The 26,913-nt window shown below is 37.8% G+C and overlaps 1 protein-coding gene across 1 annotated transcript in view; it reads right to left on the reverse strand.

Moving 5' to 3' along the window:
* Positions 1–22,226, reverse strand: part of LOC114572224 (VPS10 domain-containing receptor SorCS1) — a 48,450-nt gene extending 26,224 nt beyond the window's left edge. Inside the window, exons 1-6 of the mRNA XM_028603741.1 lie at positions 21,290–22,226; positions 8,900–8,967; positions 7,059–7,158; positions 6,690–6,848; positions 4,741–4,814; positions 515–579 (exon numbers count right to left, since the gene is read on the reverse strand). Coding sequence (XP_028459542.1) covers positions 515–579; positions 4,741–4,814; positions 6,690–6,848; positions 7,059–7,158; positions 8,900–8,967; positions 21,290–22,012 — 1,189 coding nt within the window. The 5' untranslated portion in view covers positions 22,013–22,226. The remainder of the gene's footprint in view (positions 1–514; positions 580–4,740; positions 4,815–6,689; positions 6,849–7,058; positions 7,159–8,899; positions 8,968–21,289) is intronic.
* Between the last annotated feature and the right edge of the window lie 4,687 nt (positions 22,227–26,913).

Genomic DNA, 26,913 nt, shown 5'->3' on the forward strand with positions numbered 1-26,913 from the left:
TAAAAATATAACAAAGAGAAAAACAAACAATCTTCAATAGTCCCCAATCAAGGTTTAGCTTATGCTGATGGTATTAAGTGACCCATAGAAGCAACATTTTGGAGGCCAATCCTCATTCTCACTAATAGATAAAGTAGAGAGAGAGAGCTGTCCCAGTGTGTTAGCATCAGCCAAATGAGGCGGTCTCCCCAGGGACAGGGCATTAACACAGGAGGCCTTATGGAAGTTCCCCCCTCTCTGCACTGTGGTCAAATAAAAAGAGCCAAGTCACAGCCTGGCCCTTGAAAAATGAATTAGCTTAATCGTATGAAGAGTCTCCATGCAGCCAATTCAGATGGGGAGGCAAGTTTTAGTACAGCAAAAAAAAAAAAGAGCTCTCACTCCTTTAAAAAAAATTTTTTAAATCAAGGTTTAAGAATCACAACAAATGTTGCTACTTTGATGTGAAATCTGTTTAAAATTCTGACTAATCTAGTTTTCTATGTTGCCAAGGTAACATAATTGTATTACTCACGTCCATCAGAGACGCTGATCTCCAGGTGAATCATTCCTTGCTCTTTGTCTAAACCCAGTCTGGACCTGTAACAGTATTACAAACAGGTAAGAAACATAAGATTTCTGCTGAAGGGAAAGTGTCCGTTAATAATTGTGTGCATTAATAATGACGTGCCCATTAAAAATGACATCATATGGGTAACATTTTATGGTAAGGGTACATGAATTATCATGAATGTATGCATGACTCAATGAATGAAAAAGCATGAATTAATTCATGTAGTAAATTATGAACAGGTATACATACATCAGTGGTGTAGTCTAGTTTTTTGTAATGAGTATACTGTGATTTTTCCCTCCCAGCGTCATTCTCGCCCGTGTCCCAGAGCAACAACCCCATAATTGTTTTTGTAACGTTGCCGGGTATAGCATCAGTATCATCTGGCTCATTTTCTATAGTTTCTGTAACGTAACTGTCTGCTGCAGTGTCACCCGAAGCTGCAGTAGCTTCAGGGACAGGCTTATGTAAGTGGGTGTATGGAAATTCACGAGCTTTCCTAGTGGGTATATGCTGTATCACGTAGACTACAGCATTGGCATACAGTACATGATAATTCATGTACCCTTACCATAGGGGGTTCAACCCACATTTAGGACAGTAGTTTCACCCAGGATGGGAACTACTGCAGTGGCTATACAAATAGTAGACTTGGTTACAAAGCATTTGTCTTGTAATTTTAACTTTCTTGTTATTTATTTTAATCATCAGGTGGCTTAATAAGGCATTGAGGCAAAGAAAAGCTTCATCAACTATTTTGCTGCTGTCCCAAGGCATATTTAATAAAGTGACGCTGTGGAAATAATTACAAATTGAGAAAACTGTTCACATAATAAATGCATTTAGCTCACGGTAATAGTTTTTTCTGTTATCAGAAGTGCAATATTTGTGGTTTACATTAGATTTTCATTTTGAATGTGTAAGGGGGCATGGGAAATACAGCTGTGATCTTAATTGTTCTCTCAGCAGCAATAACACAACAACCGTATCTATAAACACTGGCCTGACAGACATTTGACCTGCACTGTACTTTATGGGTAAGGTGCACTTAGCCATTTCATTCACTTTCGATAGAGATCCTTCATGACGTGCAGAGCGACAGGAGTGACCAGTGCCACTTGTATTAATAGCAGCTGTTGTGACAGACGATGGGTTTTTTCTCATTTTCCATACCGTGTCTGAACTATAATATAAAAAGCCCCCGTCCTGCTTCCCTCAGCACTCTGTAATTGCCTCACAGCTCCATCTCTTTTAATGGACTTTCTGTCAAATACTTCATCCAATTCTATCAGGGAACAGCAGTGCTTGTTCTTAAATAAACCCTTGCAATGTTACACAGTGTTCTCCCATAACTAACACATACCAGTATGTCTGCCTAGCGCGGTTGGCTTTTAACATGTTTTTCTAAATCATGTTTGTCAGATCTTTTCAGATTAAGATGAGTAGTGGATGTGATGTAATAAATTCTTTCATAGTTGATGTGTGGGGAGTGTTTTCTTTTCCTGGCATTTATTGGTTGACTTATTACCTCAAAGATAAAAGGAAGTGCATATGTGAATATCAAAAATGTGGTCTTTTGATTGATCATGTTGTAACACTCAAACTTCAGGGTGATCCTAAAGAAATTTCAGACACCATTGGCCTTAATTAGCACATAAACTCAAGCTATAAATAATTATTGGAAATACATGGTATACAGTATATTAATATTATGTAAAAATGTAACTGTACAGAATATATACCTGACTTGTAACATATGTATCTGGGTTAGTGAGGTGAAATCTTTATTTGCTATGATTCATTTATTTTATATTTTTCTCAACAGGCTGCAGTGTAATATTTATGAAGCTCAGTGCAAATTGTTCCTGATGTATGAGGCAAGATAGTCTGTTGATGTTTGGTACACACTTAAATTATGAACATATTCTCTCATGGAAAACCACCGCAGCTTAGAGAAGCCCTATGTGAAGGAGAAACTAACTAAAAGTCAAAGATCTCTGTGTGAGCTCAAGTACATTACCATTAGCTACGTGATGTGATTTAGGTGAGGCTGAAGATGATTGATCATGTATTATTGCTCACTATTTGATGATTTATTATTTTGTATTAATGTGTCCGTAGCTTCTCTGAGTTTTTCTGGATTATAAAAAAAAATACTTAAAAGTACTTTTGGTTTCTCAATAGTCCATGTGGGCTGGGAATTTCTATTTGTATTGCATGACACAATAAACAACAACGGACCACACACAAGGAGAGAGTCACTAACTCTTGTGGAGTTTATATATTACTCTTTAACCCCCATAAGAAATTAGTTTTCATACATCCACCTTCCCTTTGAGGATACAAACATCAGCCTCATTAAACAGGAGATAGACCTTGTTTTGTCTGGTTCATCACCTCTTTCCTGAAGTGATTTTTATTGACTGTAACATTGTTAATGTGTTGGTCGTTGTATTTCCCAGACCAATGCAAAAACATGTACTGTAGGTCACTCCAACCTGCTTGATTAATCAGTGGTTCTGCTTCTTTAGTTCTATGTGCGAAAGGGATTCTGTCGCCAACAACTATAAAAACCATTATAAATGAAACATTTATCCTGGGCCATAATCCCTGTACCAGCACCCAACAGCTATGCAATATACATCAGGTAACCTGCTCAATAAATTGGATATGATTTGATTGGTAATACTGTGGTGCCCCAACATTATCCTAACAATATTTCATGGGCAGAATGCATCCAGTGGATGAAATATTAATCAGTATATAGATACTTAGTATATTAAGTTGAAAGAAAGAAAGAAAGAAAGAAAGAAAGAAAGAAAGAAAGAAGCCTACCGTGGTTTAGCATTTAAAAATAAAAGCAATGGGATTAAAATGTGTCACGGGATTTCATTGACTCAATCTGTACTGTAATCAGTAACTGTTAATTACATGGTTTAATTTTCAAAAAACACCATATTTTTGTTGTACTGCACATTGCTGCAGCTCCTCTTTTCACCCTGTGTGTTGAGCTCCCTATTTTAGCTACAGAGTGAGGCCTCTCACTTCTGTTCCATCTGTGTTAGGAGTTGCACATGCGCAGTACCTGGGTAAGGACAACTAGCCAGTCAGAAGCAGAGTATGAGGGAGTGCCATGCTAGCAGCTAGGCAAGCATTATAACGCGTGTTACAAAGTGACGCACATACGTCACGGAAGTAAAGGCTGGACTACAATAGAGCTGTTTGGAGCTATTTGTGAACAGTGCTTTCTGTTGGAGTAAGTCCCTTTTGGGTGGACTTTGGGCTTTTTCACAAAATGCACAAAAAATATATACAACACAATAAAGGTAAGGGGAAAAAGCCAAAAAGCATAATATGAGCACTTTAAGTCCGATCTTAAGGTATTTTTTTCTTGGATATTTCCTTTGTATGCTACTTTACACTTCTACTACATCACATTTATCTGACTGTTAACTGTAGTAACTGGTTGCTTTTCAAATTAAGATTTCACATTAAAGAAAACATTTGATACAAATATAAAATACAATACAAAACAGCCCTGTCCACAGGTTTCAGATGGATATGCAGCTTCTACCAAAAAATGCATCGATGTGTAAATATTTACAATTCAATAATCTTAAAAAAACCTGTTATGTTGCGTCTGCATAACCCCCAGGCATCTGGTCGTAACACAGGGGCAAAATTCTTCTCATATTGAAATTTTAAGCACATTTTGCTGATAATACTTTTGTAATTTGACCTTAAAGTAAGTTTAAATCTGAGTAATTCTTCCACCACTTCTTAAAATGTCGTGACATTTCTTCAAAGTACACTTGGTACTTTAAACTTGTTATTAGGTTCAAATCTGGCTCAATAACATTGTTTTGTTGATATTACTGTAAATGAGCTGCTGACTGATCAGAAACATGCAATATTAATGCAGTATGTTTACTCATGTTTTTACCACACCACTGTTAGCATCTTCAGCAAAAATATTCATCTAAAGAAAATTGTTTTATGGAGCATATAAATATGTACAGTGAAGGCATTTCCACTCTGTACAACTGCTGTGTACAGAATGCTAAAAATGCGTACATTTTTATTAATGTATAATTCTGTGTTTGTCTGTTATTCATAGTGTTTTGGAGCATATCCAATATCGCAGCATTTCTCTCCCAGGAAGACAAATGACTGATTGTTCATCTCACCAGTAGAATCTGTTGGGGACGACGCTGTCATGCACAAGCTGCCATCTCCTCCCAAATTCAACAGAGACATAGAGCTGAAAATGAGAGAAATGCATTAACAAAATGAGTTACAGTATAAAGCATAATGCTCCACGCCAGAATATCCAAGATAATTATTCCCTGATGAATGTCTAATTGTATTATCAAGAAGCTGTCAAGATTTGTAGATTTTGTGGCGTCAATGTGTTGATGTTCTTTTGAATATTGCACTACTGAGTGCATACTTTGTGAAAATGCATCATTGATGAGAAAATGCATCAGTTCCTGTAAAAATACAGTGACGCAAAAAAACAATTAAATAGAAAAAGATGATTTATTCTGACGCCTTGGAAAAGAGGGAAGTGGGCACTGACAAATTGGTCTCTGTATTAAAATCAAAGTGTCGCCTTCTTATGGAGCACAGCGTAAATTCTTTCAGGAAGACTTCTAAACTTAATCACTTTTCTCTCTTTTCTAAACTGAACAGCTGTAGAGGCGTTCACTTTTATTTTAACCAACCAGAACCGGCCATGAATTTCACGAGCCAATCACAGCATGACATCCCTGTTTTAAACCTGTCTTCTCTCTGCTGCCCAGTTGTCATTTCAGGCTAAGAGCACAACCCTCCTCCTCCCCTTGCTCCTCCGGTCTTCATCATGCACGGCTCCTGGGTCCTCCTACGGCAGGCCACTGCCGTCGGCTCCTCGGTTTGGTCTTCGGGGTCCTCACACCACCATCAGTGTCTAGACTCCATCGGGGGATTATCTTTTGGTTTTCTACCACCTCATAAATATCACTTCATAACGATGGAGTCTAATCTCCAAAGACTGTACATTTCATATTATGCATATGTAAAAGAAATCTTTGCATATCTGGAAGTCTCTCCGGATTAAAATAGTAACTCAGCAGGATTTTGGCCTAATTGGTGTTATAAAATCACTCATTTAACTACCATTGTAGTCTTTTTATTCCATAAAGCTAGACTTCTTTTTACTGCAAAGCTGGATGTGTGTTCAAGCATTCAGAAGGCCTGTCAACTTGCCATAATGATCAGGCTGCAAGCATCTTAAGCTCTGGGCTTTACAAGGAGAAGCAACATCATTTTAAGTTATCTAAGAGCATTTTACTTTTAAAGACATGACAGGCAATCAATAAAGGTAAAAATGAAACCAAACTAAAATTAATTTCAGCAGTTAAAATAAAAAAACAAACATTAAATTTAGCTTTTACAAAGTTGTGAAGGCAAACTTCTCCATGACGTCTTTATTTTGACCCGCCGATGTTCTCAACTAAACTTTCATCTTCCTCCCAGCACCATTTATCTCACTTCTCAGACCTTGACTGTTTTTCTCTCGGAAAATCAAGTCTTCCAATAGCATGCTGGGAAGGCCGAGTTTGACGTCTGTGGTGTTGAGTAAAGTAGACAGCAGGGTTCTCACACAGAGTAATGAAGAGTGTGTGTTTATGCTCGCAAATTGTGTGGTTTTTTTGTGAGCTTGTGGATTGTTTGGGTGTCTCTTCCTTGTTAACTTTGCCCTGTGTTGTCTGGGACACATCCATTCAGAGTTAAGAGTCTGCAGCCAGACCTTATGACTTTTTTAGGGGAGCAGGTGATCAGCTGCTTCTATTTTGGCAACGGCAGCCTTGGCTTAAGTGGCAGATGTCTCTGACTATGTCCTGAAAGCTAGCCATTATTATCAAAATGAATGCCTTCAAACATGAAAACAAAGATGTTTTGTATCATTTAATAGAGATAGGCTTGTGATGTATAATCGGACGGAACAACAATCTGGCAGAACACTCCCACCAAGCTAATATGTGCATGATAAGCAGCAAGTGAACCACACATAACAGCCTTTATTCAGCAACCAGAGATATTTTTTTCTGTCACATTTTCAGCTATTTCATGCCTACTGACAACCACACATTACCTTTTGGTCGTGGCTGTAAGCCAGAATCCAGTCCTCCTGCTCGGGGTGAAAAAGCAGGCTGAGGATATCAAAGGCTAAGCTGTGTTTCTGATAGGTCGCCCCCTCGTCAAGGCTAATGAGCAGGCTGCTCTCCACCTCCGGGTCGGTAAGTAACATGATCTGAGAAGAGACGAGAAAGGAGACGGGGGAATCAGCGGCCCACCTTGACAGCATCCATTCCACAGGGCTTATGTGTACTTGTGCGATGCGCTGCATGGAACAAACGTATGGTGCAGACACCTGCAGGGCTGCTTTGTGGTATAAATGATAAAAACTCTGCTGCACAGCAATAATAATTGACCATTTTTTTCAATACAAGATGCAACTTACCTTCCTTTTGTTGTTCGGACTCACGTACAAGTAGCTCAGGATGGTTTTTTGCCCAACTTTCTCATTAAATTTCTCATATGTGGTCCCATAATCAGTTGACCTAAAATTAAATTATAAGGATAAAGTAAATAGGTTGTTGTGGAGAGTAAAGGAGAACGGAGAAACATCTACTAAGATTAAGATGCTGATGGTATCATTAAGCATATCAGGCAAGCAGAAAATTGCAACAGCAGAAGTCATGAAGCAATTTGCTAGATGAATGGAGATTTTTTTAATTATCAAAGTAAACAAGAATATCCTGTGTGACATGCATTGAGAGGGAATGAGATATTATTATTATTATTATTATTATTATTATTATTATTATTATTGATGCTTTGGGGTATAAACATAATTTAATGTTTGTGACTTTTATGTTTCAGAACTCAAATGGAGGATTGGGTAAAATATTTGTCTTTCGGCTGAAAAATAAAGCTTTTATATAAAATAAATATTTAAAAAAATATAAATTGTCCTCCAAAAAAGGCATTGCTTTCCTGACCTTATTTTGGTTGTTTTTCATATAAATTGTCACCTAAATAGATGCTGGTCTCAGAGGCTTGGTGACATTTCAGAAACAAGCAACCTAGAAAATGTTTAATACTGCTTAAAATAAAAAAACACATTTGTGGATTCCTGTGTTTTTATAATTTGTATTTATATATATTTATATACTTTCTTTCTTTATAGGAACTTCATATTTCCCAAATGCTTGTCATTATTGATTATTTAACCCTTGTGAATTGATGATATTCGATTTACTTCCTGATTGTTTGGAGTCCCACAGACCCCAATCTGTATGTGTAAAAATAATGAACACTGCAGAATAACCACATTTTTCTTTTGTTCTGACCTTATTAAAATCTAACATATAGAAAGGTATTAAAGTGGCAACCCTTTCCATTTGCCACAAAGTTTGTAGATTAAATGTGCAATGGGGCACTTGGGGGCAGCAGAAACTATTTGTGAACAAAACATTGACATAGCATCACCTTTTCAGTTTATAAAGCGAACCTGTTAGCAAAAAGTACTTTAGTTACAAATCCAGGGAGCAACATTATCATTTGTTTGGAGTTGTGTGATGAATGCAAGTCCAATACTCATTCCGTTATAGTTTTTGGTCTCCAAGTCCAAAATACCAAGCTCTTTAGCTGCTAAATGCTATGTTCACCAGCTAGTCGCTAAGTGTGTCTGTCTGCTGTTTGGTGCTAAGCAGGTCGTGTACACTCAGGTTTTAGAGCTTTTCAATGAACATCTGTATGTTGCAGCCGAAAACAATGCTATGAGAGCAGTAAGAGTGAACCAAAACAGTAAAGTTGCTGGCCGGACAGCAAGAAAATGAGCTGAAAACTCACTATTAGGCTGTGTCACTTTCACTTGTCATCTGATACTTTATTATTATAAAACTATTGTTTATAGCCGCTTTAATGAAGGCGACAAAATAATAGAATGACCAAAATAATTCATGTTTTACCTGTTATATGGGCCATGCATAAAAAAAATATATTAATTTAGTCTGTCAAAATGAATGTATACTATGTTATCCTACACGCCATAGTAATGTTACTTATGTTTAACTAGACAACAGTGTTCTTATAAAACTCCAATAACAGAAATCCAAATAAACTTATTTGGAATTTAGTAATGTGTAAAAGTGCTACACAGTCTTCAGTCACAGATATAAAGCAGATTAAAAAGGCATTGTACTACATTGTACTACCATGTTTTTGTGTCATTTTCTGTAGCAGATTTCTGAAAATCTACAATCAGTTTGATATGTAATACCAGACAGAAGATCTTACCTCCATAAAGAACTCTCTGTTACTCTGCCAGAGTTGAAGTCGTAGTACTTTGTCAACATGAGGATCACCTAAGAAACAGATTAAACAGATTATTTCGAAGGAGGGGTATCATCAGTTTTGTGAACAGCAGCAATAAAGTGCCACATAAATGAAACAATAACGCCGAGCCATCCATGCACATGTCTTTTAATCTCCCTGACAGACACAGCTTTATAAAATACAAACAAAACTGTGATGGCATGTCAACCTATTGCTTTGTTTGTCGTGAAGCTATAGAAATTGTGCATATTCTTTGAGGAAAAGATGACCACGTACGCATGCTCTAATGGTCTCTAAGACACAGTGGACTACCAGCAAATGCTACCACTGGTAAACTATGACTAAACGAATAAATAAGTCAGCACTATATTTTATTTCAGGGACAGAGAGACCTCGTAAATATCATGGGCATCTTTTTTTGAAGAGGATCATAAAAAGTGTTGCATGTGGTTTACAATGAACAGGCCTTTACTTAATATACATTAAAAGGTGTCGATTTACAGAGGTCTTTTAAATTTCCCCAGCTATTAATGAACGGCTCACTGTGGACATTTCTATTTGCCTCGGTTTCATTTATTAATGAGAGACTAACTAGCTAAATCAAAACCTGTGTGTCTCTACGCATGTTGTTACTGATGCATAAAGCCATGTTTAGCTACATTGTACTTTTTTTTCTCAGTGAGGCAGTAATATAAGGAAAAACTGCAGTTATTATATTAACCTCCATCTAAAAGAATGCATTTTTCCACAATGGCGTTTTATAAAATCTCAGCAGTCCTTCACACAGAAAGAGTTGTTCACATTGTGCCCTTCACCCTTTACACAAATGAATCGCTCAAGCAGTGTCCAGCCTGCACTGTGCAATCATAAAATCTGCAGATCATATAGCTCTCTGGAGAAGCCTCTCTGGGCAACTTTTCATAGCTATCCTCTAATTATCGAGTGTTATGAGAGCTTGGGGTAACATTCTCCATAATAAGTAAGAACTTCATCATGTAAACAAGAAATTTGAACTTTGTAAAACCTTGCTGGCACAGTTTTTAGAAATTCCAAATAGTTATTTTCTAGGCTTTAGCTCATATCAAACAAGACAATCGTCCTCATCTCTAAATAACAGCCTCTTGAAACCATATGTGACAGTCAGCTGTAAAATCAATTTTAAAAAACGATTGTACCTTAGGTTTTTCGTTAACACCAACTGTCTGTCGATATGCTTTACTGGTGCTACACCACAAAACACAATAACAGTAACTGATTTATCAATACAAAACACTATTCTACAAGTTTTCCATCCTAAATATAGGACACTCACTATCTGATTCTCTTAATTGATATTAATTCTCGTATCAATACATAGAATCACCTAAGCCAATGAAATCTAATAAAAAATCTTCTTACAGAAACTCCTGTTATGTAAGATTTTCAATTTCCTAGAGCCTAACAAGATAAAATTTCCTTTTTTGTCTGACCAAAAGTCAAACAGAAAATCAGTAAATCCTCACCAATGACAAGCTAGGGGTGCCTGGGTAGCTCACCTGGTAGAGCAGGTGCCCATATAATGAGGTTTTACTCCTTGACGCAGCGGCTGCAGGTTCGACTCCGCCCTGCGGCCCTTTGCTGCATGTCATTCCCCCTCTCTCTCCCCTTTCATGTCTTCGGCTGTCCTAGATAAATAAAGGCCTAAAATGCCCAAAAAATAATCTTAGACAAATGAGAAGCTAGAAACAGGTAGTTTTCTATTTTTCCTTTAGAAATTACATTACATTAACAATTATTAGTTGCTGATTAATTCTTCTACTAATTGATGAATCCACTAGCCTAATTTTTTCAGCTCTAAAATGAACTAATCAGTAATATATGCATTGTACTAAAAAGGTCTTACATGTCCAGCATATTTATCATAATGCTGATTTATGTTTTGTAACATAGACATATGTATCTTCTCCTGCACGATTTCTGAATTTATATACTGCGAATATTAAATAATGTACCACAAGTTCCTAAAGAACCTCTTTAACAAGTTTAGCTTTATTTCCTAATTATTTGCCATCTTTGTGAATAAGCTGACTAAGAAAACTCTGACTGCTATTACTTTGTGCTGAATATATGAAATAGATGAGCTCTAGTTCAGTGATAATCCATGGAGCTTGTTATAACTACGGTACCAGGTGTCCAGAATGGGTTGCAGAGATTTATGGTCTTCCAATAAAATGGCCTTTATACCTTCCAAAAGTCATACCCTCATGGACACTGTCATATGCAATAAAACAACCTGCAGCAGTCTGAAATTAGGACAAAATATATCCCCCATTATGTATGGCAATTAACTTTATGCATTTGCTTGGGAAGGATCCAGGATTACAGGCGAGTGTAATTTGCATCCAACTTTGCCGGCTGGAAAAGTTTCCTGTGTTCTGCGAGATGGTGAAAGTGGAAGTTGACGTATAAATACAGTGATACAATATTCACTTTGAAGATTGTTCTGTGTGAAACAAGTATTTGGAGTTCAGCATGTCACATAAGCCATTAAATTGCTATTTGAAATAACTAATAACTAACTAATAATAATGCTTACACCATACACTGTATAATGGCATCTGTCCTTTGAATTTAAATAATAATGCCATATGTTTTAGCATATCTTTCCCTTTGAATTTCAACAAAGGTGTCACATTTGATGCCAGCTACCATGCAGTGCGCAGCCATTTATACTGCAGTGGCACCAACACATCTCCAAACTATTACTTGACATCCAAGAGCAAGCAAATTGATTTTTCAACCTTTAATCCTTTGTAAATCTTAAACCTTGAAGGTAAATGGACTGGGATGAATTTGATCAATATGTAAGAATGAATGGAGGTTTAATGGGGACTTATAGGGTTTAGGGTGAAGAGATTTCTGTTGAGAAATGGAGGTGTTGTATGACAAGGAGAAGGGGTGGGGTATCAAGAAAGCAGAAGGGCGGATGAACACCTGAGACAAATGAAAGGAGCAACAGAATACAAATTATGATTCATTCTCACTGCAACCAACAACTTGATCCAGCCTCATCAATTAAACTGTCATCACATTTAGCCACTGCAATTAAACAGATGGATGATTCCATAAAAGCAAGTGTTACAAGAGTTACTGACTGGAATATTAATAATAAAGACAAATATGACATATCAAACACTGGCCACGTGTCTAAAATATTTCCTTGCCTTTTGCATTACTCTGGCACTATAGGCGATTGGAAGGATACATCGGCGATTGGCTGTTTTTTGTGGGCCACTTTTTTTTATTGCTAATTTAATGTGGGTTTGGACTGACAGTGGCCAGTTGGAAATTTTAACATGTTGCCTAATCTAATCCATTATTGATCTAAATAAAATTGATTATAGCAGCTTTAATTTTAAAGATTTGAATTTCACATTTTCATGGGACAGACAAGATTTTGTGTAATGATGATATTCAAATAAGTGAGAACCGGTGACATTAAATGTCACAACTAAGACAAACTAATTGGGAGGAGAAGGGTGAGAACACCTGCCTACAAGATTTTAACACCACAGAAGTGTTAACAATGTGGCAGCGAACCCCAGGGGCCAGTATAGCATAAAATATGAAACTTCACTTAATAAAATCACCACATTAAAACAGCATAATTTAACACCTTTAAAAAAGAAATCATTATGTATTACATTGTTTATGGCACTGCGATTCACTCAACGCCTGCAGGAAATCACATCCACCTATACCTCAATACCACCTCAGTGAGACTCGTAATGTACAGAGGCTTTTGTCTGCCAAATCAATTTATATCACTTCATTAACAACGGCAACATTTCCTCATAGACCAGATGTTGTGCTGAAGCTAGGTTGTTTGAAGTCAGAGCTGTTGGCTCTCACATGGATAACAGGTCACTGCAATCATGAATTATAAAGCGACTTCACAATATCACTTTGCACAAAAAAGCTATGGGTGTCCTAATAAAACCTAATATACTAATACAAGGGTGTATAATAAAACATTATTGGTCATTGTTTTCAGCAATGTTTTTAAAATGTGATTCTTAAAGTAATAAAGTTCAGCTACAATGTGACTGATGGCAACATACTGTTACTTTGGCAGAGGGTATACTATTGATCTATGAGCATCAAATAACTGGCATTTCAAACTGACAGAAAACAGGTACTCTATGTTACAGCTGTGGCTTTCAAGCAGAACAGTCTGACTTTATTGGACTCGTCGTGTCGAGACCACGAATCTGTGTGGAAGTAGCAGCTTGGTTGACAAGTCATCTGAAACGGTTTCCTTCAGGCTACAGCTCTCGCATCATTTGCTTCTTCACCATAAATGAAAGTCAAGGCTAGTATAGCAGCTAGGCTACGGTGGCCTGCTGAGCTTGGAAGCTTCAGTGTGCATTAGGAGGGGGTCTGATCAATGCAGGCAAGATTAGAAAGCAAGAGGGTAGGTTTGTCAACCCAACCAAAAAGTTGAGCTCACTGTGAAAGGAGATTTTCTTCTAAACTTCTTTTAACTCTTCAGCACTCTTGTTTGAAAGTGCTGAGTGCGATGGTAGAAGATTAGTTGCATGTTGACAAACCAAAAGCTCCCTGGACTCTCATAATAATTAATAAATTACATTTTCTATGACATAAAGTAAAACAGCAGATTACATAAATATGCTGGGGAAGGATTTATCTCGCCCATATGTTTTCTTAAGCTCACCAACAGCGTTTGAAACCTCTGGTTTTTGCATCACTCTAAATCCAAAAAGGAAATTTCAGTGAGTAAATCAAAGTTAAGGTTGTGAATGTGAGGCTTTTCTTACAGCAGCCAGATGGTGTAACTCATACTGTATGAGTAATGCAGGTGGCCACTATATAATGAAAGAGTTCTGAAACACAAAATGACTGCCGACTCAGCTATGGCCAATAACCAGCAGACTGACCATAACAGCAACTATGAGTGTTTCTGATTCATAGATGGAGCACTGAGGCACTGACCATGTTGGTTTAAATATAAACACTCCAACAAGCAGAGGACTGGAAAATGCATTTCAAAAGATACAGTGGTCATTTTAAGTTTTGAGTGAAAACTTGCAGAGCACATATAACAAAAATATGGACCTGCACAACATAAGTTTGACATAAGCGAAAACAAAGTAAAATAAATAAATTAGAATGGCACTCGGAGAGTGCAGATCTCCACCAAAGCAGATTCCGCAGATAGTACAGTCTTCTATGATATGCAAATCTGCAAGCACAACAGCCATATGTCTGGATATCTCTCCAAAACTATTAGAATTATGTCAAACTATGGCTGTGCCTAGCAGAAGCCTCGTCATCTCAGATGTGCATTTATTATGTAATTAGAAATTGGAAATATGTCACATACTTAACATACATTTGGGACTTTCTTAGCATGTACATATGTAGCCTACAAATATCAAATGCTTAGACAGAAAAAAAACATTATGAACATGTTATAAAAAGCAGTTTTTACAAAGGACTGACCAGTTTGCAGACAATTCACATTTGGATGTGAGTAATAGTATAATAAGTTAAATGATTTAGTATGTGTGTTCATTTACAGTACATGTCCATAGCCACACCTTGTTCTGAGAAATTAGTGTGGTTACAATTGTGGTGGTGTTAAAATTGTACCTGTTCTCCCAGAGGATTACTAGCACCCGTGAACGTGGAATGTGATATGGAGTCATGAGATGATCATTCATGGTTTTATATCATCCCGGCTTGATTACTGCAACTCCGTTTTCACCTGTCTCAGCAAGTCTTCCCAGGACCGTCTACAACTGGTCCAGAACTCTGCTGCAAGGCTGTTGACCAGGTCCAGCAGGATGTCGCACATCACTCCTGTTTTATCCTTATACATTGGCTTCCGATCAAGTTCAGGATCCAATTTAAAGTTCTTGTTCTTACATATAAAGCATTGCATGGTCAGGTGCCTGTTTATATCTCTGACCTGCTCCATCCATACACTACTAACAGGTCCCTCAGGGTCTTCTAACCAGGGATTACCAGTGGTCCCACACACTCGTTTGAAAACTAAAGGTGACCGTTTTTTTGAAGTGGTAGCTCCGACTCTGTGGAACACCCGACCTATTAACTTACGTTCTGCAGTCTCGGTTGACGATTTTAGAAAGCAGCTGAAGACACACTTGTTTCAACTCGCTTTTGTCTCATGTTTGTAATTTTGAGGTTTTTAGTCTTTTAAAACCTCCATTGGTATTGTATTTGTTTTTGCTTGTTTATTTTCTGTTTTGGATCCTACTGTATTGTAAAAGGTGCTATATCAAATAATTATTAAATATATTAATATTATTATCTAATTTCTACTATTGGCTATGTTCTGACACTATTGAACAATTTGAAATTGTTAATATCTCCACCTGTGATTCGGATCAGCTCCAAAATTTAACAGGTTCTTCCTTTTCCCATGCCACAACCTTCCACCAAGTTTCATGAAAATCGGTCCAGTAGTTGTTCCATAATCCTACTTACAACAGACAAACAAACAAACAAACAGACAAACCATGTAGAAAACATAACCTTGGCTGAGGTAATGAAAGGTAAGCTGTCATTATGCTTTGCGCCAGCCAAATTAACTGTATTGTGGTCTAGGACCAAATCTTTTCCTATTTTTTTTATGCCATTTCTGCTCTATTTTGACAGCACGCACTGGAGAAGAAAAAAAACCCAGGCTGGGGAACACAGCTTGCCGATAGAAAAACACACTGCAGGATTTCAAGGCGTTAGAGATCCTCCCCGCAGGAAGGCTTGGCAGAGCTAAACTCAGCCTGCCGGTAGTTTCATCGCAGTGCTGAGCTTTAAAAATCAGCCCTTCTGTTTATCCATGCAATGTAGGCAATGCCACATCCTGAATTTGTAAGAAAAAAAACAAGAAAAAAAAGTTGAGTCGTTTTGTTACAATTCTTATCAGTATGTATTTCATGAATTTATTTATGTTTCTTTAGCAGGATGTGTTATGTTCACTCCCTGAAACAATGCTACAGCAGCAGCACCCCCCCACACCGCACCCCCAGCAGCCTGTCCATCACAGCCACCCAGGAGAGAGGGGAGCTGGCAGGGGTCCGTACTGAAAGCAGTGGCCACAGGGTTGTCTGAGCATGTCAACATGCTGTGTAGGAAGCTGGATGCATCACAGTGTCCAGAATAGGGCTGTTTGTGACAGTATGCTTAGATAGCAGAATCAATGTGAGGAAGGTAGGGATGGTAGGTAGAGATAAAATGGACTAGAACTAAACTGAATTTAAACATTGGTCATATTAAGTCTCCTGTTCCTCCCCCTAAGGCACTGTCTGTCCATTTAAAATGCAAAGCAAGGGCTTACCGACAAAATGGTCCCAGCGTCAACCAAATTTGATCTTGCTGTAGTATAGCAAGCTGCAACTTCTGTAGTAATTGTTCTATAAATACTTTATAAATGATTATATTTTCATTAAATAGTATACTGTGTGTATTTAAAAGATAAATAGCAGCAAGTCACAATTCACTTTAATGTCGCCTTGAATAAATTTTAGGTGTCAATGTTAGAAAGTTAATTTAAAGTTGTACTGATTTTTTGACTTAAGAGTTCATCCATTAAGACATGCTGCACATTGAGAGCAGAACATACTGTGGATACAGTCATTTAATTTCACTTTCACTTTTGTGCAGTCATTGAAAGAGTCAATGTAAATCCTTGTAATTAACATGTCATAATAAGCTAGAATCAAATTCAAATTCAACCTGAAATAACCCTTGCTCTGATTGACTGATTACTTTCACCTTTTTGCCACACAATCTTAAATGTCTCTGGATGATTATAGAAGTAATAACATGACATTTGTCTTAGTAGCACCAAAGTGTTATCTTTTATGGAGTTTTTTCCCCACTATGTGTAATTGAGGTATGACACCCTTTTGCTCTCCAAAAGACAGTGGAACCTCATGATTAAACACAACTGAATTATTTCAGTAGAACAAGATAGATTTTTGCATTGAATGGACAGGACTGACAGCTTGCTCATCTCACAGTTCAATACATCAAGACTCAGCTCAACAACATGAAATATAACAGCAGATACTTTAGCCATGCTCAGATACGTTGGTTTTTCAAGGACCTTGATTCTTCAAGTGGAACCGGAGAATGCCACCAAATATTTTATCCATTGTTCAGTCAGTGAGTCATAGAAGTCAACTACTGCATTCCTGATCAGTCTCCAATTTGAAGAGACAGATGAGGAGAAGTTCCACACCAGGCTATCAAGCAAACAAAAGAGGTGAAGAGGAGTAGGCCCTCTACTAATAAATGGAGGAGTTGAAAATACTACAAAACATGGATTTGATTACCCATGAGTAGGGCATAAACAAAACCGACTGTGGGTTCCATGTGTACTTTCAGTGTGACCACCGTACGTCATGACTGGTCAATTGATCTGTACAGTGTGAGCAAAGAAATCATATGTTTAGGCCATGCAGAAAGGCTGATTTAAGCGTGTGTGAGTTAACACAGCGTACAAGATTCATTAAAACATACAGAATGCAAAAATAAAACTAAAATGCTTCTTCATATTACCTCTTAGAAGGTCTGGTGTCATGATTATTGCTAGTTCGCTTGCTAGCTTTCTCCATTTTGTATTAGATTAGAGAAGATAACAATAGCATAGTGTAGAGGTAGGGCAACAGGACATGTAGAATGTTGTACGAACACCCACCACTGGAGTACAAGGCATGGCCTGTTGCAGTTATAAAAACCCAACTAAATCAAATGTGCCTTGCTGGACACTGGAAACCTTCAGACATTGAAGCCCTAACATTTTATTCGGTAAAACATGTGGTCTTGGCTGATGCTAATAAAGCCCCAGTGGATCTTTGAATAACATCCTCTGCAACAGAAGATTATCGAAGTTATTCATCTACTGTACTGGCTCCTGTAGGTAAATCATTCAAGGCTATGGCAGCATTAATGCTGCATTTGAGTTCTGAATAAAGCAAACACTCAAATACATATTTTTAATAATACTGTAGGCTTACTTGCTCAAAATTATGTTATAAACGTTCATTCAAATTGTTTTCATTGTAATCAAATCCTTAAAGCATGCTGGTTAATTGCAGCAATTCAGTTCTTTAAATTCAGTGAGACGACACTTGCTATTGAAATGCTGCATGTTATGGACACGGCCCAGGTTGTGTCATGCATTAGAATATATAAGCAGGCACAACTTGGGAAACAAGTTAAAAAATAAGTTTGTATTATTCAGCAGAAGGAATATATTTTCATATAGATGAGTCTTTGAAGATTCTGTAAATACTGCCAGTGCAGAGGTCGACGTTTTTCACAAACTTGGGTTAGTGACGGACAATAACCACGTGAATCAGTGCAGAAGCAGCAATGGATTGTGCACTACATTGTCCTTGGTTTTCATGTTGATTGAAAGGCTGAAATTATACTGCAGCTTAATTTGCAAACTCTGGTCATTGGGCAAATGATAAACATTGTAACAGCAACACCCACCAACTAGGCTTCAGCAGGAAATTACTGGCAAAATAAAATCTGGGATTGGATAGAAAAAACTAGAATAATAAAAATAAATAAATAAATAATAAAAAGAAATTAAAAAGTCAACATGAAGCTCAAACAATGGGTCTCACAAACTGTATGCAAATTGACTGATGTTCTGTGGACCCACAACTAAACCAGTTATCAGATCTCAAAATTTGCAACAAACACATCACAGTAAGCTGCAAACAAATGTCTGAATTTCTGAGCGTGTTTTAAGTGTGAAAAATTGATTTCATGTCATCAACATGTGGGAACTGCCTGAAGTGTCTGAACATAGAAGCACTTTCCCACACAAAAGGAGCCCCATTTACAATGTATATGAGCACTGCAAGCATTCACCAGCCCCTAAACCCTTTCTTCATTCTTTGTATTTGTTGGACAATGTATCTACTTAAACATTTTACAAATGGTCTTTCTCTCCTTATTCCTTCAGTAAGATAAGGTTGCCTATTGATGTGTGACTGGCTGCTAAAGCTCTCATAATCTTCTCATAAACCCAGGGAAGTGGATTGCTGCCATAATGTCTCAACTGTGAGACAAAGACATTTAATTTGGAAAAAGCAAATTGGCCACTTTTGAAATAGATTACTACTTTAAATAGATTTCTAAAGAGTACACCAGCTGGAAAATCTGCACATTTTCTTGGTGACCACCTGGCCTGCACCTACACAGAGAGAGAAAGGGTGTGGCATGTTGCAGAAGTAGGAACACACACACATTATTACATTGTTAGTAGGCGGGATGGGGCTCTGTGTCATCAGGGGGAAAAATTTCTCAAAACAGGACTAGAAAGAGTAACTGTGAAAAAGATGATGCTATATTCTGGTGATAATGTTGATGTGATAGCTTATAGCTTAGCATAAGAAATGGAAACAGGGGTAATCGGCTAAGAGAGCTAAGAAATAGTTGTCTGTATGTGTACAGATTAAACAAACAAGATATACTGTAACTTGTTAATTAGTACAACTTAGAGGTGGTAGTAGGTGGATTTTGATACCTTTGGACAGAGCCAGGCTAGCTGTTTTCCCCATGCTTTCAGTCTTAATGCTAAGCTAAGCTAATCACCTGCTGGCTTCTTATTCATTAAGCAAAAACGTGTATTTCCCCAAAGGTCAAACTGTTCCTTTAATGACAGCAATAGTAGAAAAACAAAAACATAACTTGACAAACTATTTGTAGGGTTTTATTTCCGTGACTATCAGTCAGATGTTATAGGTTTATTAAGCATTACATGGGTCACAAAACATTTTAGATACTGTTCTGGTTGGCTGCATTATTTTTACTGCAGCATTGTTATAACTCCCCTTGTGAAATGGCTTGGTCTTACTGAATGCGTTTTAAATCATTAATACATGACTGGGACGTGGTCTCATGCTCTCAGTCTAGATGCTGCCCTTCTTGAATGTCTGGTTCCTCACATCAAGCCTCGGCCCTCTTTGATAGTGTGTTAGACGCTGCTTTAAGTATTAAATCACACCTCCAAATCAGCTTCTTTCATCTCAGAAATATTGCCAGGGTGCAATTTAAGCCAGCAAGATGTCAAATAGCTAATTCACACACACATTTCACTAGTCTTAGCGAAAAGTCTATTTAGGGACTACAAATAATTCAAACTCTGCTGCTTGACTCCTAATCAAAACAAGAAAAAGAGTATGTGAACGTGGTTTTTGGCTGAACTGCACATTGCTCCAAGTATTTTTCCAAATTGATTTTAAAGTCCCTTTGCTTGTGTGTGTATATATATATATATATATATATATATATATATATATATATATATATATATATATATATATATATATATATATATATATATAGTATAGGCCTGCAGTAAAGCTCTGAATGGCTTATATTGAATACTCCCTGTTTTTTTGAGTGCCTTCAGATTCACTCACATCCTCCAGTGGGTTGTTAGATTTTCAGAACCACAGATATGCTGTAAGAAAATTGGATGTTCCTAAACCGGATTAGCTGGAGGTTAAAACATCTATTTCTGTTAGCTTTCAATATGTCTTTTTGCGCTCTCTCTATATATATTTAGTATTTTACAATAATACTATGATGCTATTTTATACATTTTACTCCCCATTTCTCTTTATTGTATACAGCTCTTCAAGTTACATTCTTAGTGTAAAGAGTGTTATATAAGTGAAGTTATATTGTTATCATTTTAGCATATCTGCTGTATAATGACTTACACTTTTAGACCGAGTGTCTGTGTTCAGTGAGCTGTCTACTTAACCTTTAGTAGGATCAACAATCTCTCTATTTTAAGCAAGGTGGATAAGGCTAGGCAAGATGACAGGTGCAAAGGTTGATTGATCTCATATACGAAATATATGCCTACAGCCAAAATCAGTGATTTGAGAGCAAAACAGCAAAAATGTTTGCAGAAAATTAAACTTCTTTGACTTACAGTATATATTTGTTTCCTTTAAACTTCAGCCTACCTCCAAAGCAGCTAATCCATAAACAATAGCATGTGTGTGTGTGTGTGTGTGTGTGTGTGTGTGTGTGTGTGTGTGTGTGTTAATGAGAGAAGAGAACGAGAGAGAGAGAGAGAGAGAGAGAGAGAGAGAGAGAGAGAGAGAGAGAGAGAGAATGATGCAAGCAAAGACTGATTACCTCAAACTCCGCAACCTCTCAGCAGTCACATTTAATCTCAATTTCGTCTCATGTGCTCTGTCAACCCTAAACTTTGGATTTGTGAGTGAACACTGACCACACACTGCGTCAAAAGAGGTCCGTGCGTAAAGCTGGAGCACATTAGCTACTCACGCTGCTGTTTTGTCCGGACCAGTGCACCATCGCCTGGTTATGAGCCGTGTCCCCGGTGAGTGCGAATGTCGAACTTGTGAGCTCAAACTCCTCCTGGTCCGACAACGAAGCGCCCTCCCCGCCCTCAGGTCTGAGTTCAGACCAAGTCTCTGCGCTCCTCGCACTCCGTGTTCGTCTCCAACTGGCCACATCCGTATCCTCGTTTACTGTCATATCAACCTGTGCCCCATTTTCAACGTAAAAGCTGTTCTTTTTTCCATCACCGGTGCTATTTTCGGTTACGTTAGCCTCACTGGGAGAAGTGACAGCCGCGGGCGAAGCACTTCCAGGAAACACTTTCTGTGTTGAAAGTTTTTGCTGTCCGTTCAACGCGTCCTTTTTGAGACAACTTGTGTTATGAACCCCTAGCCGTGGTTGCACTTTGGACGAACTTTCTTCGCTCGTGGTTAATTCCGCAACATTGTGCCTTTCGTCCCCGCAGGCGATGGGTTTGGTGTCCGGTGACCCCTTAGTAAAACCAATAAATTCTTCAACCGGTGCCTCGCCAAAATTGGTCAAATCCAGCTCCGAGAGTTCCCTGGGAAATGCTGTAATTAGCGGCAGCTGGCACGAGGGAATGCACCTTAGCTCCGCTTTTGTTCCGCCCAGGATGGAAGTTAGGGTGAAGAGCCAAATCCACTCTGAGAGGATGATAAAAAGGCAGTGACCAAGGCGCTTCTCCATTCTACGTTAATTCCGACTTCAGGCGTGTTAAAAACATATCATTTCCACTCTGGAGCGTTTGTCTGTCATCACCTGATAAAGTGGAGTCCGTGAATGCACTGTGGGGAGGTACAGCAGCGCGCAGACAAGTGTTTCCCTACTGATGCGAACGATGCATCAGAGGAGGAGCTGGAGGCTGAATCCTGGACGAGAGGGGAGAGGGGCCCATACCCCCGCTTCCTCATCTCAACCTGGATGAAAAAAACAGCGAACACTTAATTAAGTTATATATCTGTAGAGGCACGTGTCACTGTGGGTTTTTATTCTGTTTTTGATCAGCAGTGTGCCAGATACTATTCCACTGTAAAATATCAGACTGGATATAGGTAATTATGCATCGGATCAAAATAATCTGAAATATTGAGATGTTGGGGTCCCATGGGGAAATGTCTAGAGATATTATTGGCTCTAGCTCTGGTAGTCTTTGTGTGGAAATGTTCCTGACAGGGCCTTTACGGAAGATACAATGATGCTTTGCATTTTTCATTAGTAAAGGCCTAGGTAATCAATTAACAGGATTGCCTGTGTTCACTGTCAATTATGCCCTGCAGGTAATGAGTCGGTTGTGGCCCGCCTGCAAAGTGGCTTAGAAAATTGGTTGGCTTCTGGGCTGCACTTTTGTATTATCCATTCAACACAGCTGAATGGAGAAAATGCATATTCCCTAAAATGTAGCTTCGGTTTTTTTTGCCCCTTTCTCAGGGTTAATATAGGGGTGTCTGGCATAAAATAATGAAAAGGACTCAAACGAGACGAGCAAGTAATCATTTTACCACCCCTGGTCTGTTGTATTTAAGCACAGAGAAGTACGCAGAATGAGAACCCATTACTGCCATGCAATGCTGACACCCTGGAATATAAAGGTAGATTTCTTTATACTTTGGGATTTGTTCCAGTCAGCTAATGGTAAACCATTAGGAGAACTAGAGTCTGTCCAAACCCCGTGATTAGATTCCATTTCTAGGCAACATTTAGTCAATAGGACGAGGATGCTGTTGACTGGTGACTGATGCTGAAGAGACTCCCTGTATTGAGCTGTGTTCTCCCCATCGCTCTAGCTGCGACGTGATCCTGTTCCACACACGGGTCAACTGCACAGAGACGTCTTTCATTGGCAGCCATTAGTGATGCAGTGAGCAAGAGCTGTCTCAATCTGTTTCAGTTAGCCCCCACCAGACAAGGGGAAACCAGTCTATAATGCAGATTGATGGCTGACTGAGAATTTCAATCATGGAGAACATTGGCTAAAAAGCTCAAGTCTTGACTATAATGCAAACCTAATGCGCAGTCCAACTATTACAATGCAGACGATGTCTTAAAGAAAGTGCCCGTGTGTGTGGCACCTGTACGACTTTTTACACATACTTTTTACTTGCTGTGTCTTGTCTGGGCTGCATCTGCAATGACATTGTGGAGTGATCATAGTGGGTTTTTGCCTGACCTACCTGCTGAGTTTAGACACGGATGGTTGTGCACATGCCGTGTGTGTATGCCTCGTTTTTTGGCACTTTGTCTTGTTTTGCTTGTAATATTCCTGTGCTAAAAAGAATTTCTTAATGATGGATAAAACTAACCTTTAGATGGATATCGATTAATCTACTGATTGTTTTCTCGATTAACCAATTTATTGCTTAAATGTCAGAAAAGAATGAAAATAGCCAATCACCATTTCACAGGGATTACAGTGACATTTTCAAATCACTTGCTTTATCTGAGGAACAGTCCAAAACCCAAAGATTTTCAATTTATAATGATCTAAATCAGCGAACAGCAGAAAATGTCACATTTTAGAAGCTGGAACTAAGAATATTTGGCATTTGTGCTTCAAAAATGACAAACAATAGTTTGACTATCAAAATAGCTGCAGAGTAATCAAGTAGTAGACTTAGAGTTTGAGCTCTGGATGAAAGTACTACTTCCTTTTTTATTTATAATGTAGATTTCTCTTTGAAGCCACAGTGGGAGGGCAAAGCTGTGTAAATGTCATATGTAAAATCAATAATTTATTTTCAAAAAACTAAACTGAGGATTTAGAAACCACATGTCAAAATAAAATCTGTGTAGGCAAATGAAAGTACAAGCACACTTTGGGAGGTGTGCATTAAAAATCAAACATTGATGGTAGGATCTTTTTGACTTCACTGTGCAAGGTGACAGATTTTAGGACTGGTGTCTTACAGCACATTTGTGTGCACAACATGGCAGCTGAGTGGAATCATTGTCTTTCGGCAGACAAGATTGCTGCTTTGCCGCCTGTCACACAGGCTGAATACAAACTGCACTATGCTCCCTGAGCTCATACTTCTATGATGGAAACTTGTGAGCAGACAGTGTGAAAAGCACACAAAGGAAAGAGATGATAGCGATCCATGTTGTTGGATTATTCTCTGTTTTTTAATTAAATAGAATTCAGTGAACGAAGAAAAGAGCAACATCTCTGAAATTAGACCTTTTACACTCTGATGTCTGGTTCACTGTTTAAATTTTTCCGGTGCTCATAACAGTAGAAAAGAGGAGCAAAGACACTCAGGACATTAGTCATGCACAGTACATTGTCTCGCCCTTCTGCTCCAACTAAAAAGCTAACATCTGCCTTCAGTGCTGCATTGAATATAAGCAGTGTGTGTGTGTGTGTGTGTGTGTGTGTGTGTGTGTGTGTGTGTGTGTGTGTGTGTGTGTGTGTGTGTGTGTGTGTGTGTGTGACAAAAGCCACACACAGTTGCCATAGAAAACTGATCTCTCTTTTCTGAATTCAGTAATTAAATCTCTCTCTAAAAAAAAAGGAATGGAAAAAAGTGTGAAACTTCTGTGCAGGTTTTGTAGTTTGCCTTCTTTCAGATGTGTTACAAAACCACTCGTGTTGAGATGAAAAGGTGTTGAGGTAGCTATAGAAACCCGAGACATTCACTTCAATTAGTGCTGAACACACCTCTGGGGCACCAGGAGAGAAAATCGCCTTTTCAAATAATGATTTCAATTACATTATTGAGAGATACGGTGAAATGCAATACAGGCAGCAGGTTAAGTGTTCTGATCCCAGTCAAATGCTGCGGGTTCTATCTATTTGATACGACAGATCCTTGAGTTACTCTTTCTAAGACATCTGATATGTTGTCAGTGAAGTAAAATGGTGTAATGATACTGTACAGATACATATAAATATACTGTATGTACAGTTCATACTGCTGTCCTCTACTTTACTTTCTGCTTATTTTATTGTACAGCAGATAGTACTATAATTTATTAACCTTCAGCTCTTGCAAATGAGGTCTGATTCAAAACCATAATTTATTCAGCACAGATTTAATCATCAATGAGGTGGATTTTCACCATTACGTTAATCTTTATTCTTCCATATTTTTTGCTTAACCTTCAGAATTTGCCTCAGTGTTGTTCAGGACAACAACAACATGAGTCTTTTATATATATATATATATATACATACATACATACACACACACACACACACACACACACACACACACACACATATATATATATATATATAGTTTTATTATTATTATAAGGATCCCCATTAGCTGACATCTAGACGACCAGTTCTTCCTGGGGTCCAAAAAAAACATTACATCAAATGAACACAAAGTTACATTAATTCACATTTAAGAAAAGCTAATTCTTCAGGCAATGTGAAGAAATTATAAGATCATTTTCAGCTAAAGGGCATAGATTTCTCGTTTCATTCCTGCCAAGAAGCAAACATGCACTAATGTTGCATGACCTAAACTACAAATTAGTGTGATAGGTCTGAGAGAATTATTGGCCTGATTTAGTCATAATAAATTTTTTTTACCACGAGCAGAATGGTCAAATATAGCCATTTATGTATTTTGGAGCACATTTTCATAAGTGGTTTTGGTTTAATTTGAAATTAGTCTCAAACGTAGCTGTATGGATCTTCACAGAAAATCAGTCAACTAGTAAGACTATGCAGTGTACAACAAGCAATCTCAACTAATTAACATTCTTCTGTGATGACAATATTTTATAGATGATGCATTTCCCTATCTTGTTTATAGTTGCACCCATTTTTCTTCAGAGATGTTTTTAGATCATATTGAAATGTTTCACATATGTATCCAACAAACAGTCAAGAACTACTTTATTATGGTTTGATAGCCAGCAAATATTAGAGAAAATACAGGCCCTAATGAGCACTTGGCACCTAGTAACAAATGTAGCAGATTGTTCCAAAAGGCACACATTAGTGCTTGAATATTGAAAATGTATTTATATTCACGTCTGCTAGCATTGCCAATAAGCTAATATCCATTTAGACCTAGTGGATATTTATAAACTATCTTGTACAATAGATACACACTCACTAAGTATTGTATCTGTTGTGTTTGAAGGTTTTAGATTAACAAGGTTCAGTGGGGAATAAAGCCATGATCTTGTCTTTATATGGTGTACCACAAAAAAAGATATAATGGATCTTTCTATTATGCATATTTCGTTGAAAAGTTGTTCGTGCAAAACCAAGTATGCAGAGAACTTAATGAAAAGTTAGTTAAGTAAAATACCAGAATAAAGTGCTCTGGAGTAAATTTAATATTTGCTAGTCCCCACAAAATGAAACATGACTTCTTTAATTTAATTTTCAATGTCATAATATGAATTTATTTCACAATAAAATACCATTACTTTTGCTTTCTGGGAAACAATGTTCTTAAAAAACAGTCACAGTCAAGCCACCAGACTTATATAAATAAATAAACAAAGAAACAAAGAAAACCATCATAGATGTTTTAGCCCATCTGTAGCTTCCATTAAACATAAAACAGCCTATCTCTTTAATTAATATCCCACTGGTGTGCACACTTGGATTGATCTCTCCATGCATT

This window comes from Perca flavescens, chromosome 17 (assembly GCF_004354835.1).
Source record: "Perca flavescens isolate YP-PL-M2 chromosome 17, PFLA_1.0, whole genome shotgun sequence".
NCBI classification, from domain to species: domain Eukaryota; kingdom Metazoa; phylum Chordata; class Actinopteri; order Perciformes; family Percidae; genus Perca; species Perca flavescens.